General features: G+C 57.7%; 1 protein-coding gene across 13 annotated transcripts in view; it reads right to left on the bottom strand.

Moving 5' to 3' along the window:
- Positions 1-180: 180 nt before the first annotated feature.
- The window catches only part of MMEL1 (membrane metalloendopeptidase like 1), a 32,527-nt gene continuing 14,686 nt past the window's right edge, over positions 181-18,021 (bottom strand). For 3 of the 13 annotated variants that reach the window (XM_072819984.1, XM_072819983.1, XM_072819996.1), the window contains exons 3-24: positions 14,772-14,849; positions 14,012-14,071; positions 12,873-13,034; positions 12,541-12,660; positions 11,799-11,894; positions 11,333-11,472; positions 10,704-10,769; positions 9,232-9,366; positions 9,053-9,142; positions 7,274-7,410; positions 6,813-6,906; positions 5,383-5,511; positions 4,779-4,877; positions 4,238-4,321; positions 3,767-3,870; positions 3,458-3,609; positions 2,938-3,057; positions 1,912-2,045; positions 1,729-1,794; positions 1,074-1,169; positions 639-715; positions 181-554 (exon numbers count right to left, since the gene is read on the bottom strand). In XM_072819984.1, coding sequence (XP_072676085.1) covers positions 455-554; positions 639-715; positions 1,074-1,169; positions 1,729-1,794; positions 1,912-2,045; positions 2,938-3,057; positions 3,458-3,609; positions 3,767-3,870; positions 4,238-4,321; positions 4,779-4,877; positions 5,383-5,511; positions 6,813-6,906; positions 7,274-7,410; positions 9,053-9,142; positions 9,232-9,366; positions 10,704-10,769; positions 11,333-11,472; positions 11,799-11,894; positions 12,541-12,660; positions 12,873-13,034; positions 14,012-14,071; positions 14,772-14,849 — 2,339 coding nt within the window. In that variant the 3' untranslated portion in view covers positions 181-454. Of the gene's footprint in view, positions 555-638; positions 760-1,073; positions 1,170-1,728; positions 1,795-1,911; positions 2,046-2,937; positions 3,058-3,457; positions 3,610-3,766; positions 3,871-4,237; positions 4,322-4,778; positions 4,878-5,382; positions 5,512-6,812; positions 6,907-7,273; positions 7,411-9,052; positions 9,143-9,231; positions 9,367-10,703; positions 10,770-11,332; positions 11,473-11,798; positions 11,895-12,540; positions 12,661-12,872; positions 13,035-14,011; positions 14,072-14,771; positions 14,850-18,021 lie in introns of all 13 variants that reach the window. The other 10 variants (XM_072819989.1, XM_072819992.1, XM_072819991.1 and 7 more) reach the window with 10 other exon arrangements.

Genomic DNA, 18,021 nt, shown 5'->3' with positions numbered 1-18,021 from the left:
GACCCTGAGAGTCACGCATCAAGAGTGGACCTCCCTCTACAGAGTGCCCTGCTGTTTCCCCACCTGGCTGCTGTTTTGCCCGAGGCCACCAGCAGCCAGTGGGCAGAGCCAGCGCTGACTGCCCTGGGCACGGCCACCCCCTGCCTCTGGGGCCCCTCCTAAACAGACAAGGCCACTGACTTCTTTGAAGCGTTTACTTAGCTCAAGTCTGAAGCTTGTGGACAGCTGACAAGGACACTTTGGAGAGTGGGTGCAGACAGTTAAACACGTCTACAGGGCTGGGGCGCCGAGGGCACCAGGTGGCCCCGCTTAACCGGGGTGCCGCGGCTGCACTCCAGGCGGCGCGGGGTGGGATGCGTGCTGGCCTGGCCCGCTGCTCCAGCTGCACGCAGAAGGGATGCCTGGCCTCCTGTGGCCGGTGCGCGTGGACCATGGCAGAGTGGCTTGCCCGTGGCTACCAGACGCGGCATCGCTGGTGCGGGTGCATCGGGCTGCCCTGGGCACAGTGGAAGGCCTCCGAGAAGGCTGCCAGGTTCTGCAGCGAGCCCAGCACCCTGCGGGCGACCGGGACCCTGAGTCAGCTTGCTGGGCATGGGGTGGGGTAGGGGCTTGCCCATGGGGAGGCAGGGGCCACTTGCCTGTACTTCAGGGGGCTATGGACGTCGGTCTTGATGGACTGTATGGCAAACTCAGGCCGGTAGGACCCACACCACACCTGTGGGCACACGAGGGGCATGGCTGCAGGACTGGGGGGCGGGCCTGGGGAATGGGACAGAGGAATAAGGGGGGCCCTGAGGGGACCCAGGTAGGGGTGGGGTGGCCCTGGGGTGGCAGGGACGGGCGTGTGGTCTCATTTCTTTCTAGGCACAAGGGAGTCAGGTCTGTCCCAGGCTGCCCCTTCTCGGGCACGGGAGGCAGGCTCCAGCTCCAGCTGAACCCTCCCCTGACTCCGTTTCCACCCCCTGCCATCCTTTCTCTCTAGGAAGCTTTCCAGGCCAGTAAGTTCTGGTTTGCACACTGGAGGCTCCAGGGATGTGAGTAGAGGCAGGTGGGGTGGGGCCTCTGGCTCCTACCTGGGCATAGTTGATAAAGAACAGCTGGTTGTAGGTCAGTCCCAGCCCTGGCAGCTGCTGGTCCTTGCCGCCTTCTGCCATCCACTTGAGGTAAGCCTGCAGGTGCCAAACAGGTGCTGGGCACAGGCCTGGCCTTGCTCCCAGGGCCACGCCAGCCCACGGGGACTCCAGGGTCCTCAGGACCGGGAGAGTGGAAGTCTGACTCCCGGCCTACTCCTGGTAGAGGTCCTGCCTCTGTGGCCTCAGGCCCTTTGAGCATTGCAGGGCTGGCCCCCCCTACCTGAATCGCCCAGTGGTCATCTCAGTGCCCCGCTGGCTGGGCTGGGTTGGGGCTCCCTGCTCAGACAGACTGTTACACAGTGCCCGCCTGCAAGGAGCTCCTGAGCCAGGGCCTGAGGCTACGGGTGTCGGGGCACCGCTGAGGCCAGTGGGTACATTGCGAATGTCACTGTCTCCCTTGGAGATGGACAGTGACTCCCCCAGAGGTGGGAGGCTCAGCTAAGGTCAGGATTAAGTGTGGGCAGGATGGCAGTGTGCACCCACCTGCAGCCACACCGGCTCCCCCAGGGCCCTGCTGCCCCTGGGACACACGGAGAAGGGTTCCAGGGTATGCCTCGCTGCAGTGCCTGTCCTGGGGGCCCCTGCCTGGACCCACCTTGTATGCCTGCCGCACCCCTCCGTTGTCGGCGATGTTTTCCCCGAGTGTGCTGAACCCGTTCACCTGCAAACAGGACCCGGGATGGCTGGGCAGCCCCGGGCTCCCCACCCCGACCACATCCAGGAGTGGGGGAAGGCCAGGGCTGGGGGAGCGGTCCCCGGAGGCGGCAGGGGCACTCACGTTTTGGTTGTCCGCCAGGTCCCAGGAGTAGTTCCCGTACTGGTGGACCATGCACTCCGACTGCTCCCGGAAGTGCTGGGCTGAGAAATTGCTCCACCAATCCAGCATGTTCCCATTCTTGTCAAAGTTACGGCCTGGGCAGGCACAGGTGGGCTGCCCACTCGGCCTCCCGTCTGCCACAGCCAGCCTCCCGCGGTCCCCCCAGAAGCCAGTATCTAGAGCTCTCATGGGAGCAGGGAGTGTGGGCCCTGAAGGGTGTCGCCGCTTGATGGGCTGGCACGATGTCGGAGGGCTGCTGGGAGGGGGGCTTGGGTGGTCTAGCAGCACCCCCAAGGGGAGGGTCCAGGGTTTCCAGGCTCAGAACCCCCAAGGTGCGGTGGTGTAATGACCCTTGGGGTGATGTCCAGACCCTCTGAACCCCAGGTAAGGGGGGCACACGAGGCTGCCCTCAGAAGGTCCCAGTGGTCAAGCCCTGTAGGAAAGCAGCCTCCCTGGGTTGCAGCTGGAGCCCTGGGTATGGTCATAGGCCACTAGGACCGGGCAGGGGTCCCCACCCCATAGGTGGAGGTGGGAATGTCAGGTCAGCACATCTCTGGACTGGAGGAGATGTGCTGGCTGCCCCAGAATGACACCAGGTCAGGCTCCAGGCCAGGTCCTGGAGCTTCAGAGGTACACGGGATATAGTGTCACTGTGTCCATGTCACAGGCTCAGGAAGGAGAGTGGCCAGCAAATGGCGCACTCGAGCCCTTGCATCCTCTCTTCCATGGCTCTACCTAGAGCAAGAGGCCTGTCTAGGGCCACGCCAGCCCTTCAGAGCTGCTCTGCCACCAGAGGTTCCCTGGGCACCTGGCAAATCCTTCCCATGCCTGGGCCTCCATATCCCTACCTGCATCATGAAGGGGTTGGATGGACAGCCCCATAGCCCCTGTCCCTCTGTCCCCTGTTAGGACCAGCACTCAGTGGAGAGGGGAGTGTGGGCATGTGACCTGCCGGCCTCATGCTGACTCTTCACAGGGCTTCCCTACCGTTGTCGTCAAAGCCGTGGGTGATCTCATGCCCAATCACCATCCCAATGCCCCCGAAGTTCAAGGCCTGAGGCTGATGTTTGCTGAAGAATGGAGGCTGTAGGATCCCAGCAGGGAACACTGCTCGGGGGACATGGGACATGGTGGGGATGGGCTGTGAGTGAGTGTCCAGGGAGGCAGGGCTCTGACCAACCCCCCCTCAAGTTCAAGGCCTGAGGCTGATGTTTGCTGAAGAAAGGAGGCTGTAGGATCCCAGCGGGGAACACTGTTCAGGGGACATGGCAGGGCTCTGACTCCCCCCCACCTCCCCCACCCCCTTCCAGCTGAGATGCACAGGGCCAGGCCCAGCAGATCCAAGCTCTTCCCACCATCCTCTGCTGCCTCTGGGACAGGGGTCTGTGGCCCCACAGCTCCCAGAGCAGAGGACTGGCCCCACAGGTGGGGTGATGGTAGAGGCCCCCAGGAGGAAGGGGTGGGGGCCGCTGGGGGCTGGGGTCAGTCACAGAGAGGGTGAACGTACCTATTTGGTTTCGGTTCGGGGAGTAGAATGCATTAACCACGGCCGCCCCAATGATCCAGCTGTGATGAACGGGCAGGTCACCCAAGCCCGTGCCTGGGAGTCCTCCGTCCTGGCCCCCTGCTGGCTGAATGCGGCTCCCCTGCTTGGGGCCCCTGTCCCAGTGGCCATGCCATGAGACCTGTGCTGCCCACGGCCGGGGCAAGGTCTGGGCAGTCCCCTGACCCTGAGCCCGAAAGTGGAAGGCACGGCGGGGCTCTGGGTCCGGCCCGGTGCCCAGCCCACTGGCTCCCACCTGCCGTCCCCACTCACAGGTTCTGGTCTACTTTCTCCCGCAGCTTCTTGAGGCTCCGCTGGGCGCCAGCCTTGAGGTTCTGGAGACCGTTTTCAAAGTACTGGTCCTCCGAGAAGTTCAGCTATGAGAGAGGGGTGGTCACTGCCGGGGGTGCAGGCAGGGCAGGTAAGAGTGGCTAGGGACTGGCCTTGGGACTGACCAGGCTGTCTTGCACAAGGCCAGGGGCTCTGGGTGAAGATGGGGGGTGGGGGTGTCAATGCTGGCTCTGGGCACTTTTGTAACTCCCTCCCTCCCAACGGTAGCTTCCCCTCGGTAACAGGCAACTCAGGAGCCGCCGCCCTCTGCTGCAAGGTGGCCGTATCAGTGACAGTGCCACGTGCCCCAGAATTGCAGCCTGATGGTTCCCAGGGCTGGCTCAGGGGCAGGGCGGGCTGGGGTAAGGGAATAGGTGAGGCTTTTGAGGGCCCCTGGCTGGGGATGGGGCGCACATTGGAGTACTCCTCGTCCAGGTGCTTGTTTCTTTCCTCCAGAATGTAGTCTGGGTACCCAATCTGCTCGCGGATGTTCATGGCCTAGGGAGGACATGGGGGCCAGTCTGTGCCTGCCCCACCACGGGAGTCCTGGCTCTGCCCCTCACTTCACTGCCATGTGGGTAAGGCGCTCAGGGACTTGGCCCCTCCTTGCAGGTTGGGGTGAGGGGGACAGATGTGGACCAGCTCAGCCCGAGGCCGAACGTGCGCCTGACAGCCAGCCAGGGGTCTGATGGGGCAAGGGCTGGGCAGAGCGGCTCAGCTTCCATTTGTCATGCTGGCCCAGAGGGGCTATTGCTCTGAGGCTATGGCCACCCCCCACCCCTTCCCAGGGGTGCTAGGGGGTCTCCCAGACTTGGCTTCTGGTCCCGCTTCTGCCCACAGCCCCTTTCTGAGCAAGCTACACCCAGCCTTGGTGTCTTTATCTCTGTGCCCCCATGCTGGGGCTGCCTTCTCCCAGCAGGAAGCCCTGACTTCAGGGCTCCGGCCACCCGCCCACCTTCTCCTGGGCCTTCTTCTTGGACTCCTCGTCCATCCAGCCCAGCTCATCCAGGGTCTCCACGAATACCGCCCGTACCTTGTCGATGAGCTCTCTGACCTGGGGGGAGTGCATGGCCCTTGTCCTGCATGACCAGCTCCGGGGTCGCTGCAGGGGTCTGGTCCAAAGCCCCGTCCCTGCTGTGGTGTTGGGGTTGGGGATGAGGAATGATCCCCACTGATACAGGGGTCCTGCCTGCTGGGCTTCCTCCTGGGTGGGCCTAGATCCTGACCACCCCTAGACTCATAGCCTATGTGACCTGTCCCTTTTCCCAGACAGGCCTGTAGGGTTGGAGGGGGGCCTCTGGCCTCCCCATGTGATGGGGCACAGGGCAAATGTGTGCTCCCCAGAACCGCTGAGCACACACATGCTGCTGGGGGGCCCTGGGGGTTCCTACATGGGGAGCTGGGAGTCACCATGTGGGGTGTGGGGATGCATGCAGTAACCACCCCCGCCCCCCGGGTCCCGCCACTGTAGGCCAGCGTCCCTGCGGGGAGGATGCACCTGGCCCTGGGCAATGGACCATGGGCAGGGGTGCGGAGCAGTCCCAGTGCCGAGCACCCACCGCGTCCTTGCTGTCTCCAGGGAAGGCCTCCCTGACGTAGAGGGAGCCCACAGCGCTCTCCATGTTGCTGTTGACGTAGCTAACACACTCTCGCCAGCGCACCTCTTCCACGGTTGTGCCGTACAGCGCCTGTGGCGGCCGGTCAGCCATTCATTCATTCACTCATTGCTGCATTTCCCAACATCTGCTTCCCTGTCCTCAGCCTCAGGGCGCCCAGGAGCCAGTGGGGGTGGTGGTGGTGGTGCACAGATTACCTCAGACTGCCCTCTGAATGCCAGCCATGGGTGTGGGCAAGACTGAGAGTACAGGTGGGATGGTTGTGGGGAGGGCTCCCAACACAGGCTCCGGGTTGGGCCTTTACCCCAGGGCAGTGGTAGGGCCCTTTTCAGTGACAAGTGCCTCCTTGCCTCCTGTTCTTGCCACCCTGGCATGACTGTCCAGCCGGATTCTGACCTTCAGGACTCCAGCCCCATCCCATAGCACAGGCTGGAGTTGACTCTGGAGGCCCTGGGGGCCATGTCCAGCTTAGCTGCAGCCACCAGTTCTCTGGGCCCCAATTTTCCCATCACCAAGGTGGAGATGCTTGGTTAGTAGTGTCTCCAACCCAATATCGCAAAGCGAGGGTCCTGACTGGCCCCAAGCTGCTCTGCCACATTTTCCTGATGTGGTGGAGGACTCCTGCCTGTTCCATTTCTCTAGTGAAGAAGCACAAAGTCTCCCTGACTCCCTCACCCCTCATCCCCTATATTTGTCCCTCAACTCTCTGCTGTAGGCATCTCATTCTGCTGCCAATGCCCTGGTCCAACCGGTCACCCCATCTGGATGATGGCACTTGTCTCCACTCTGATTCCACGTCCCACTGATCATTGTCCCAGAACCACCCTCCAGATCACATGGCTTCCCAGGGGGTCCCCTGCCTCTGCCCTGATTGCACCCTACCCCCAGAGCAACCAGAGTGACCACACAAGCAGGACACCAGACTGTGGCTCCTGCTCTTAACACCCCAGTGGCTTTCACGGCACGTGGAATCTGTGCTCTGCTAAGTCCCGTGATTCCTGGCCCCCATCTCTCTCCCTGAAATCAGCTCTTTCCTCCCCTTATGTGGCTCTGGGGTGGCCTTGCCTTGGGAATCTGCCCTCAGCCTCTTTGTGTCTTGGCCATTGTTGATTCAAGGTCTCCAATGTCACCGTCGCAGAGAGAGGCTCTCCATGTCCTGTCCCTTCCTCTTATGTCATACTTGTTGCTTTTCAAAGAGCAGATCTCCAGTTTGTCAACTGCCCCAAGAGGGCAGGTACCTTGTTAGTCTCTTTCATGGCTCTGACCCCAGTGTGAACCTTGGTCTTTGGCTCATAGTAAGTGCTCAGTGCCAAAGTCCTAGGCAAACAAATGACAGGGCAGGACAGGAGCAGCCTCTGTGCGGTCTCACTCACCTTGCGGTAGTTTGCCCGTGCATCCTTGAATCGCTGGCTCAGGCTACTAATGCGGTCCAGCACCAGGCGCCAGACCAGGTAGTTCTGCATGGTCCTGTGGGCAGGAGGCAGAGGTTGGGGTATAGAACAGGTGAGTGGTATGTACCCAGAGAGGTGATTTGGCTTATGGGTCCTTGGTTGACAGGTTCTATGCCAAGCAGGGAGCTCACTGCAAGCAAGGTGGTGGAGAAAGCCTCTAGGACAACCCCCAGATACAGCCTCTCTGTTCCTGGATGCTGGACACCTCAAGGAGGGTTCACATATCTCACTAAGGCTCTGTTGGCCACTAACGTTTACCTGCTCATGCCCTTCATCACAGAGTAAATGCTCCCTGGGGTCTTTTCCAGTGAGGAGAAGCTGCAGGGGTGGGGATGGGGGTGGCAGGGATGCTGAAGCCTCTGGGGACCCTCCCTGGGCCTCACCTGGCTGAGTAGACATCGATGATTTCTTCAAGGTTCTGAAGGTAGGGGATGCCATAGACCACCACTTCTTCATCTGGCAACAGTTTGATTTTGACAGAGGACAGCACAGATTGTATGAAGAGGGTCCAGTTAAACCCCTGGGAAGGAGGGTGTGGGGAGAAAGAGGGAGAGACAGAGAGGTAGACATAGCTCCTAGGTATCTAAGAAACCCAGCTCCCACTAAAGAATATCCAGAGAGTAAGAGAGAAGACACAGATGATCAGAATCAGGGAAAGGGTGAGTGACATTAGCCTACAGATGGCAAATATTATGCCAATGTATTTAAAGACTTCAGTGTGGTGGAAAAATTATTGAAAAAAAAAATGCAACTTAGAAGAATGACCAAAGAAGAGCAAATACAGTCTTATAGATAATAAAGATAATAAAATTATCTTTAATTTGAATTATTCCCACGTAGAAATTTCCAGACCCATCTGGTTATTCCAGTGGATGCTGACATTTAAGGAAGACATACTGCCAACCTACTCAAATTTCCCAGAGAAAAGAGAGTACTCTTCTCAATTGGATTTATGAGGCAAGAATAACTTTAATACCCAAATAAGGATGTCACAAGGAAGAAGGTACATCACAGCCAACTTAGATTTATTCAAGGAATTCAAGTTTGATGTAACATTTGAAAATTGAGTCCTATAATTCACCATGATAACTGGATAAAGCAGGAAAATCACATCCTAATTTTAATGGATGCAGAAAGAAAGACATTAAATAAATTTTGCCATCTGTTCATGATAAAAACGCTTAGCAAACTAGAAAATAGAAGGTAAATTCAATAATCTGATGAAGGGAATTTGCATACAACAGCAACAACAGAAACAAACATGTCCACAGAAAACATAAAGACGGTGAAATGTTGCAGGCTTATAGAAACAAGTTGTCTACTATTCTGATGTTAGCACTGTGTTGAGTGTCCCTGCCAGTTCAGTAGGACAAGTAAGTGAAATAAAATCAGTAAGGGTTGGAAAGGGAAGAAATAAAACCCATTGCTCACAAAGGACATGATTTCATGTGCATAAAATCTGAAAGGACCTATAGATAACCTATCAGAACTAATATGTGCACTGAGTAAAATAGCTGTATATGAGGTCAGAATCTATGCTAGCAACAAAGAATATGAAGATACACTATGAAATGAGGCCCTTCATAACAGTATAAGAAAAACCAAACGGCTAAGAATAAATCTAGTGGAAGATATATAAAGCATCTTAAAGGGACGTTTCATACATTGCTGTTGGGGACAGCAACTCTACAATGATTCAGAGGAAAAGGTTTGGTGTTATCTGTTAAAGTTGAATGTATGTGTGTTCTGTGACCTGGCCATCTCATTCCTAGGTGGATACCCAACAGCAGTGCACCTCAAAAGACATGCACAAGAATGAGCATAGCCACATTATTCAGAAGATTCCAGACGTGGAGTCTGGATCTGACCCAGAGGCCTAACAAGAGTACGGCAGGGGCATAACTGTTGCATGTTCTCAGAGTGTATACACAGCAGTCAGGAGTGAAAGCTTGCACGATGCCCAGCGAGATGGGGTATAATGACGGTGAGATGTAATCTCACCTACAAAACATAGAACAAGAGAAGCCTTGTGCAAGTGAGCGAACTGTCTGGTTCTGATGTTGTGTCTTGTGGTGGGAGAAGTCAGGGTGGTGGCTGCTTCAGGGTAGGGCAGAGCCTGAGGCTTGACAGAGGCAGGGCCATGTTGGGGGGTGAGGACTTACCTTCAGGCTAAACTTGCTCTGGAGTTCCTTCAGGCCCATCCTATGATATAGGGCAGTGACATCGTGCCTCTCCTCCTGGGGGGCCGTGGCCTGCACAGGGGAGGGGGCAGGTGGTCATACTGGGTAAGGGGCAGCCAGGGCCCAGGGTCCCTGCCCCCACACTTGGGCCATGGCCTCACGTTTGCCAGCTGCGTCTCCAGCTCCAGCACCTGCACCATGTCCTCCCGCACCAGGTAGCTGTTCTCTGGGAGGTTCATGTCTGCCCGCAGCATCATGGCCACCGACATCATGAACTGCAGGTAGGCTTCCCGCACCTGCACCAAAGGAGGCAGAACAGAGTCTGGCAGCCTCGGCCACCTTGGCCCCATGGAGCTTTCTGTGGGGTGGGGGTGGGGGTATGACATGAAGGAGCCCACCAGGATGCTCACGGGGCCAGTCTCAGCTAGCAGGTGATGGCAGGGCCCAGGGAGCCCCGGGATGGGGCCCTCCAGACTGTCTGTACCCTCCAAGACTGGGGCCTCAGCTGCCACTCACACTCCTGGACAAGCCTGCATGGGAGCCAGAGCTCTGGGCAGAGCAGGCTTGCTTCCTCCAACCTTCCCTGTGTGTTTGGCTATAGGTGAAGCCATGCCCAACAGCTCAGAGCTGCACTCCCCGCTCCATTGCTTCCAGGCACTTCACCCCGTGCACCTGGGCTCCTGCAGGACCAGAGGCCTAATCTGCTGTCTGTGTGGTCTTGGATAAAGCACTGGGCACACATAGTCTGGGGCTGTCGAGTGCGCTGCCCCGGTCAAGCTTGCCTCAGCCTGAGGCTCAGGAAGTGGGTCTCAACGATGTACACCCCCCCTAGACTTGCTTTCCCCATGCCCCATCCTGGGAGGGGCTCCCTCATGGCAGGCAGGAGCCACAGGGGCCACCTCCTCCAGCATCAGGTGGGCAGACACCTGGGGCTGGGCTGGCCTGTAGTTGCCTGGTCTGGTCCATTGCTACCCGGCATGAGACTGCCCAGATGCTGCATCCCTGCCACTGCCTGGTTTGGTTTTCTCAGTTCCACTACCCCACCCTGGGACTCCTTCCATCAGCCACACTGGCTTTTCTCCTGTCTGGACCCATTCTTCACAGCCTAGCTCATAGCCTGCCTCCACCAGGAGGCCCACTGCACTGCTTCCTCACAGTGGGTCATTTCACAGCTTCCACCTGTCATAGACTGCTCCACAGCTCTTCCTCCTCCTTGGCTTGCCCCTGCTTGGCTCCTTGTCTCTCTCCTCCCTTGGTGCAGGAGCAGGATGGTTAAGGGAGCAATCTCTGGGCTCAGGTGGTCTGTGCTTGGATCTTAGCAGGCCCTACGTGGCAGCCCTGCACTGCAGGGTATGGCCCTCAGGACTACAGGCAGAGCTGAGTCTGACCCCACATGTGGCGCGGGGTATCTGGGGACAGTCCCTTTCGTCATGTCAAAGGCCACACTAAGCTTGTCAGCAGCCTCAGAGCCCCCTGTCCATGCTCTTAGAGGATAGCTGTGGGCCACAAGGGTCAAGGGGTCGCCAGGGGAAAGGATCACAGGGGGGTGGCGGGGCCCACAAGTGACAAGTGAGAAAGGCAGGGCTGAGGGGCAGGCAGGAAAGCATTGGGGCCGGGGGCCAGCCTGACTCACCTTCCGGTTGCTGCCCTCGTTGAAATAGTACTCTCTGGATGGCATGCCCAAGGTGGGCTGGTCTATCTGGAGACACAGAGGGTGTGAACCCCGGGCAAGGAGCCGAGGCCCCACAGCCTGGCTGAGGAGGACAGCAGCTCTCTCCATTCCCCGTAAACTGTGCCCAGTGGTAACACGGGATCTTCTGGGAAGGGGGATGCACCACTGCGTGCAGGCCCTGGCTCCCCCACCCAGCCCTGCTCTGTGACAGGCGGAGGGCTGTGAGGGCTCACCTGAGGGGGTGCTGGGCTACCTGCACAGCCTCATGGCACCCTTGCCCTCCCAGAAAGATGTGGCCTAGCCGTGGCCAGTGGCAGCTTTCTGAGGCCAGTCTTCGTGCCCTGGTGCCAAAGGCCCAGCCAGACGGTCCTGAGGAAGTGGCTTGGCCCACAGGCTAGCTCCCCTGACCTGACCCAGTTCGTTGGGTGGCAGGTGTCCGTGAGCAGGTCACAGGAGCAAGGCCCTGGGAACACCCCTAGAGCTCCCCCAACTCCCCAACCCCAGCCCTGGCCAGCCCTCCACTGCCCTGCGAGCACCCCCAGCAGGGCACGAGGGACCCAGCCTAACTTGGACCCCGGTGCCCCTCGTACGTAGATGATATGCCGGCTAGAATTCTGGTCATCGTTCCAGATGAAGAGGTCAATGAGGACACGCCTGTTGAACTGTGTGTTCATCAAGGCCAGCTGCTGCTCCAGCTCCCACTTGGGGCCTGGGGAGTCAGTGCCTCGGGCTGGAGAGCAACCAGGCCCTCGTCTGAGAGTCCATCCCAGTCTCCAGAACCCAGAATGCGAGGGACATCGGAGCCCCCGCCTGGCTCATGGTGGCAAGCATGCTTGGGGGTCCCTGGGAACAGTCCACCTGGGGCACCTGGCAGCCTCTCCCCCACCTGGGGGTCTGGAAGGGTCACCCTCTGTAGCAGTGGGGCATCCAGCCACGGGAGCCCACTCGCAGCTGGTACACGCTTGCCAGCATGAGCCTCCAAGGGCTTGGCTACAAGGAACCTCGAGGGTGTCCACCTGTCTGCAAGGTGAGGCAGCCACCAGGCCCTGGCCTTACCTACGCTCTGGTTCCACTTATCCATGGTCACTGGCCAGCCTCCCATCACGTCCAGGATGTTTAGCAGGGGCTGTGAGTCTCGTTTCTCTATCACGCCTGAGAGGAAAGGAGGGGTCACTCACCCAGATGCCCAGTGGGGGTGGCATCCACCTTCCCACGGACCCGCAGGGACACTGCAAGCCGACCCCATCAGACAGTGCAGCTGTGACAGGGTCTGGGGTGGGTGGAAGCAGATGGGCTGGCAGGTCACAGAGTGTGGGAGGGGGCCAGCAGGCCAGCCTGGGGGGCCCTGTGGCCTGGGAGTGCTCCCTGGGGTGCCCAGTAGGTGTTGTGGGCAGGGGATGGGGTAGAGGAGCTCTGGCATGGGGCTGACCGAGCCCTCTGGACAGAAAGGGAACAGCTCCTCCAGGGCAGCGATGCTTCCACACTTCAGCAGGGAGTTTTGGAACTTCAGTCGAAAATAAGGTGAAGGGGGGGAGGAGGGAGACAGGGGCTGCGAGGTGGGATCCTCACTGTTTTCCTCCTGCTTGGATACTGTGGCCCGCGTCTGGGGTCAGTGTGTCAATAGGATGACAGGGAGCCAGCAGTAAGTCTGGGTCCTCAGGGGAGGCTGCACCCAGTGGTCAGGTGGGAGCACAGCCGCTCTGGCCTGATTCCTGAGTGGCATCCACTGCTTCGTGCTGTGCTGCAGGGGCTGTGGGTCCTGGAGCTGCCCTCCCCACCCCCACACCCCTCCACTCACTCTGGTTCATGCAGGAGCGGTATAGCATCTTGGCCTTCTGCACAGCCGGCCTGTCCTGGGTGGTGGCATTCTCTAGCACCCCTGCGGGCAGAGGGGAAGCTGGATGGAGGCCCGAGGCAGCTGCTGGGAGAGCCAGGTCAAAGCACCCAGCACCGCCCCCCAACATTCAGCGAAAGGTGGTCCCTCTGCCCCGGCTGGGCACTGTGCCCACTGGACCAGGGCGGGCCCAGCAGCCCAGCCCCACTGGCCCTACTGACCTCACGGCCACCCCTGAGCCAGGCAGGTACTTGGCCTCATCCCAGCTCCACCCCCAAGGTCGCAGCTGCTCTCACCTTTGAGGATGACCTCCAGCTCGTCTCGGAGGATGTCAAAGACACTGTATCGGGAGTTGGTCTCGGGGATCACGTGGCGCCGCAGCCAGCCTCCGCATGCGTACTGGTAGAAGTCTTCACAGGGCTCCCTGGACGGGTCCATGTTCTGGAGGATCCTGGAGGCTGCTCGTGGGGACGGGTGGAGAGGGAGGGGGGCAGCCGGTTATGGGCAGTTGATGGACTATTAGATGTTCCTTCCATCACAGCTGTGTGCCCTTGGGAGTGTTAATCACCCTCTCTGAGCCTCAGGGAGGTCAGAGGCAAGGGTGCAAGTTCTAGGGCTATGACTCATTGGCCGCATGACCTGGAATCCTGTGACTGTCCTGCCCTTCACTTCCACATTTGCAAACCTGGGACACCAGCAGTCTAGAGGGAGGCAATGACCAGGAGTGCCCGACTCCCAGGAGGTGCTCAGCTGGTGGCCCTGCTCCCAGAGCCCACTCACTATGGGGTGGAGGGCGGTTCTTATCCTCCACTCAGGGTTTGTCTGCAGTTAGAGAGGATGGCTTTGCCCCTAGCACCCCAAGTGTGCAGGGTCAGTGGGGTCTAGGGTTCCCACTGAGGACTCTCAGCCACAGTGGATGCCCCCCCACCTTCCAAGCCGGGACCCTCCTTTGCTTCTGTCCCACTTGGCTGCGGCCTGGCAGGAAGCACCAGCATGGAGTGCCCATCCACGCCTGTCCGCACCCCCAATGTGGGCAGAAAAAAAATCTCATTTCTTAGTTTTCACTGTTGGTCCTTCATTCTTTTAGTCTGCAAATAGCAGCACATGGACTCCAATTTTATGACAAATTCGTGGGAGGATGCTCGTATGTTCATGTGACTTTTCTGTAACTGTAGGAAGGAGACCCTGTAGCGGATTACCATCCTTCTCCTCACAGGGACATCCACCAGGGCAGGGTGGCTGCCTGGGGGGCACACCAGCTTTCCTCACCCATTGCAGAGACTCCACCTGCAGGCAGGGTTAGGGTCTGCCCACCATTCCCCATGCCACTTCTTGAAGTGGCTCCCTTTGAGGGTGGGGGGCTCTGCGCTAGCATCCCGGGAACTCCCCTCCCGCCCCCCGGCAGGGCTGCAGAAGTGTGGGGAAGGGGGCTTACCCGCTATCACACAGCCAGGGGTGGTGCAGATTTCGCCCATCTCCTTGGGCTCTTGGATGGCTGTAGGCAAGACATGGTGTGAGCCAGTGGCGAGGTGGAGTAGGATGGGGTGCAGCGGGGGAGTTGTCTGGGGTAGGCAGGGCCAGGCCTCAAACCCCTAGCCCCGGGGGGGCGGGGTGGGAAGTCCAGCCTGGGGCCCTGAAGTCACGTCCTCCCCAGGAGACCCAGGATTGGGGCCTTATGTAAGGGTGAGCCTCACGCTGGCTTAACCCTGCTGTGACCTGGGAGTCACCCTCTGCCTCCACGGACTCCCATAGCTGCCCTGGGTCCCCAAGACTGAAGCTGGCCATTCTACTGTCCTGCCTACTGCCAGCCAGCTCTCACCCCTGCCACCTCCTCCAGGCAGCCTGCCTGTGCTGCTGACCTCTGCACACTGTGCCCCCCACCCCAACCCTCCTACCTGGAACTAGCTGGTTGTATAAATGTGCACCTGCCTGGTCTCAGGGACAGTGCCTCCAGCCTGGAGTGTAGGGTCACTCATGCTTGTGTCCCAAAGGTGTCCCAGGGAACATCCTGCTTCTAGCAGGTGCTCATGGCTATATCTCTGCCACTGTGCTGTCTTTCTATGGGACTCTGGGTACCTGGGGCAGGGCTCCATTCCCTAGCTTCACACCCTGGGCTGCCATGAATCACCCAGCCCACAGGGGGCCCAGTTCCAGCCCACTGCTTGGGCTTGTTTTGAGAGGGAAGGCAAAGCTACCTCGGGGTTTTCGTTTTACAATGGTCTTCTCTTCCTTTGAGAAGCAAAGCCGGCTAGGAAAGAGTGTCAGCTGCTTCCCTGGGGGAGAAACACAGCACTCAGCTCTCTGCCTCCAGCCCCCTCCTGGGGCACCTTGGGGCTCGCTGGGGACAACCCTGACATTTTCCTGCAGTGTCGGGGTCTAGGGCACTCTGGGGGCTGCCTGCCTCCTGTAGCCAGGCCTGGTCATCAGGATCACCCAGCAGAACTTCTCTCTTGCCCACCCCACCACTCTCTGCCCTACCCCCATCTTCCAGGGCCCAGCGGATTCCTGAGAGGGACCTCCTTCCCTTCTGACCTCCTCTTTGATCTAAGGGTCATGGGCCACACCCATGCAAGGTGGGCAGCTCCTGACCTCCTACCAAGGCAGGAACAATAGGCTCATTTAAGAGGAGAGGATGTCACTTTTACTTTCTGACCCATGGGCCACCTTTCCTCCATCCCTCCTCTGCACAGGATGGGGGCATTGCTTGGTCAGCATTGGGATCTTCCAGGCGGTTGTCAATTCTGCCTGGAGTGGGGGTGGGGAAGGGGTGAGGTGGAGGGATGGGAGAGAGTCACGTCCAGGCAAAGGGCTTGCCACGTCTGGCCACCTACAGACCTGGCTTGTGGCTGGGTTTCTCCACCGGGCAGGCACATGGAGACCTGGTGGGAAGGAGGGAATGGGGCCTCATGCAGGTCAGAGACTGCAGAGGGTGCAGGAGGCTCCCCAAATGTTGGGTTCTCCCTGGGCTCCTGGCAATTGGGAGTAGCGTTTATGAAACGTGGTGTCTGGAGTGGGTGGGCAGAGGCATTTCTCTTCTACCTGTTGTCGCAGCTCTTTCCATCTACCATTTGTTCGTCCATCAGTCCAACAACTTTGGTTGATTATTGTAAGCCAGCCCCAGTGCCAGGCACCGAAGATTCTGATATGAGCCCGACAGGGGCCCCACCTCAGAAAGCCCCAACCCCACGAGGAAACAGAACAGTGCTGGGCGGACCCAGAAATGATGTGGGTTCATGGGTGCTAAGACATGGCTGTCCTGCGGGTGTTTGTCAAGCTCATTAATCCAGAGCCCTGGGATGAGAACTAGACCTTGGACCCCGAAGGGCCATGACCTCAGGGACAGAGGACAAGAAGGACACCAGAGCTCTGGACATGACAAGGAGAAGGGGTTTTCGCTTCTGATCAGGATAAAGAAATTGAAGGTGACTGTGGCTCCCTCCCCAGGGAGGAGAATGAGCTGCACATCCAAGAACACAGGGGTTTGCAGAAACCTGCCTGAGCACTGCAGGCAGGAACCTATGGAGTGAAATCCCGGACAGGGAGATGCCCTCCCCAGAAAGAAGGGCCTGTGGTGGTCTTCCCCTGGGCGCCAAGTCTCCGGGAGGCTAGTTCTCCACAAAAGGGCTTGAAGTGGGAGGAATGGGTGAGGGTGGAGCCTGTGAGCTGGTGCCAGGGATCCAGCTCCATGCAGTGCATCCACCCACCAGATCCTCCTCATGGGGCATCCCCAGGTCATGGGCAGGGCAGGAAAGCCGAGAGAAGTTCCCCCACAAGAAGAAGTAGGCAAACGTGACACATCATTAAGAAAAACCCAAAAGAGTCCAAAGATATGGGCTTGGGTGACCTGACATCACAGTCAGCAAACAAAACATTTAGTGGTTATGAGGATTAAGTTATAAGGTCTGGTACAAAAGGCAGGAAGTGGACGTAGTTTGTGGTGAATATCACCAGAGAAACGAAAACGTTAAGAAAGAGCAGAAGTGAAGAATTGGGTTTACAGGCTTTACCACACCCCCCACCTGCCTAAGAAAGAAGCTGCAGACCACAGCACAAAGGAAAGAGACAAAATAGAATAGAGGAAAACATCCACAAATCCCAAAATGGTGTAGCCACCCTGGAAGCCAGTTTGGGAGGTTCTTACAGAACTAAACACAGTCTTTACAATACGATCCTGCAATTCTGCTCCTGTGTTTCCCCAACTGGTTCAAAAATTTATATCCACACAAAAACCCAAATGTGAATTTTATAGCAGGTTTTTTTTCTGTTTGTAATTCCAAAAAACTAGAAGCAACCATAATGCCCTTCAATGGAGTAATGAATAAGTAAACTATTACGTCCATGCAATGGCATTATTATTGAGCAATAAAAAGAAATAACCTTTCAAGCCACAAAAAGATGAATGGATGAATCCTAAGCGTATATTACTGAGTGCAGAAGCCACCCGAAAAAGCTGCATTCAGCATGATTCCTGTTAGACAACAGTCTGAAAGAACAAAAGCAGAGATGTAGTAGACAATGATCGCCAGGCATTTGGCAGGGGCGCGGAGTAGCAGAGCTGGATGTAGAACAGAGGAGCACGGGGCAGATTCCCAGGCAGAAAGGGTGACCGGCTTAAGTAACCTTGGCAATGAATTGTGTGTAAGACCCAAGGCGGAGGAACTGTCCATCAGTGCTGTCCTGTAGTTGGGGAGCTTGGTCCCCTGGAATGCATGACATGACTATTGGGATTGAGGGAGTACAGAGGGGCTGGCAGATGGCCGGGCTCGTCACCGCTGCGGTGGGATGTTAGACGGGCCACGGCAGCAGGCTGGAAGGATACATGTGGTAACGGATTAGAGGCTCCTGTTTAGCCCTGATATAGACACAGAGGATTGCATACAGAAGCGCTACAGATAACGTGTACACATGTGGGTTAGCGCGCACACACGTCCTCTATCAGCCACGACCCAGGAGCAAGGATCACACCTAGTAACCCGAGTATGCTTCTAACACTGTTGCCCAAACAAAGGAACCAGGGATCCTTGGAGAATTAGTGGGGACAAAATACACAAGGTGAGCCTGAAACATCTCAAAAGGCTAGAAAGCAAAAAAAAGTGTTCCCCTTCCCTCCAAAATCCCAAAGCCACAGGGCTGGGAGTATGTCAGGGGGTGCAGAAGCCACCTGGTGGAGCTCCCAGGGGCCACCGTTGGAACAGTTTGAACAACAAAATAAATTAGTATTGGATTATAATCTGAAGTATAAAATAAATATCCGTGAGTCCATGCTGACATAAATTAATCATGGAGAAAACAAATAAATGGGGGGAAATAGATAAATCCCCCATACAGAAGAATTCCAAATAGTTCATGCAGGTGCTCTGCACATGGATTCTAACTCCCCACCCCTTGGATGAGGGCTGCCCATGGTGACTACCTTTCGATGGGGACAGGATGGAAAGTGACGGG

The sequence above is a fragment of the Canis lupus genome, chromosome 3 (assembly GCF_048164855.1).
Source record: "Canis lupus baileyi chromosome 3, mCanLup2.hap1, whole genome shotgun sequence".
NCBI lineage: Eukaryota > Metazoa > Chordata > Mammalia > Carnivora > Canidae > Canis > Canis lupus.
The sequence above is the reverse complement of the archived record's forward strand: the minus strand, read 5'-3'. Positions and strand labels throughout refer to the sequence as shown.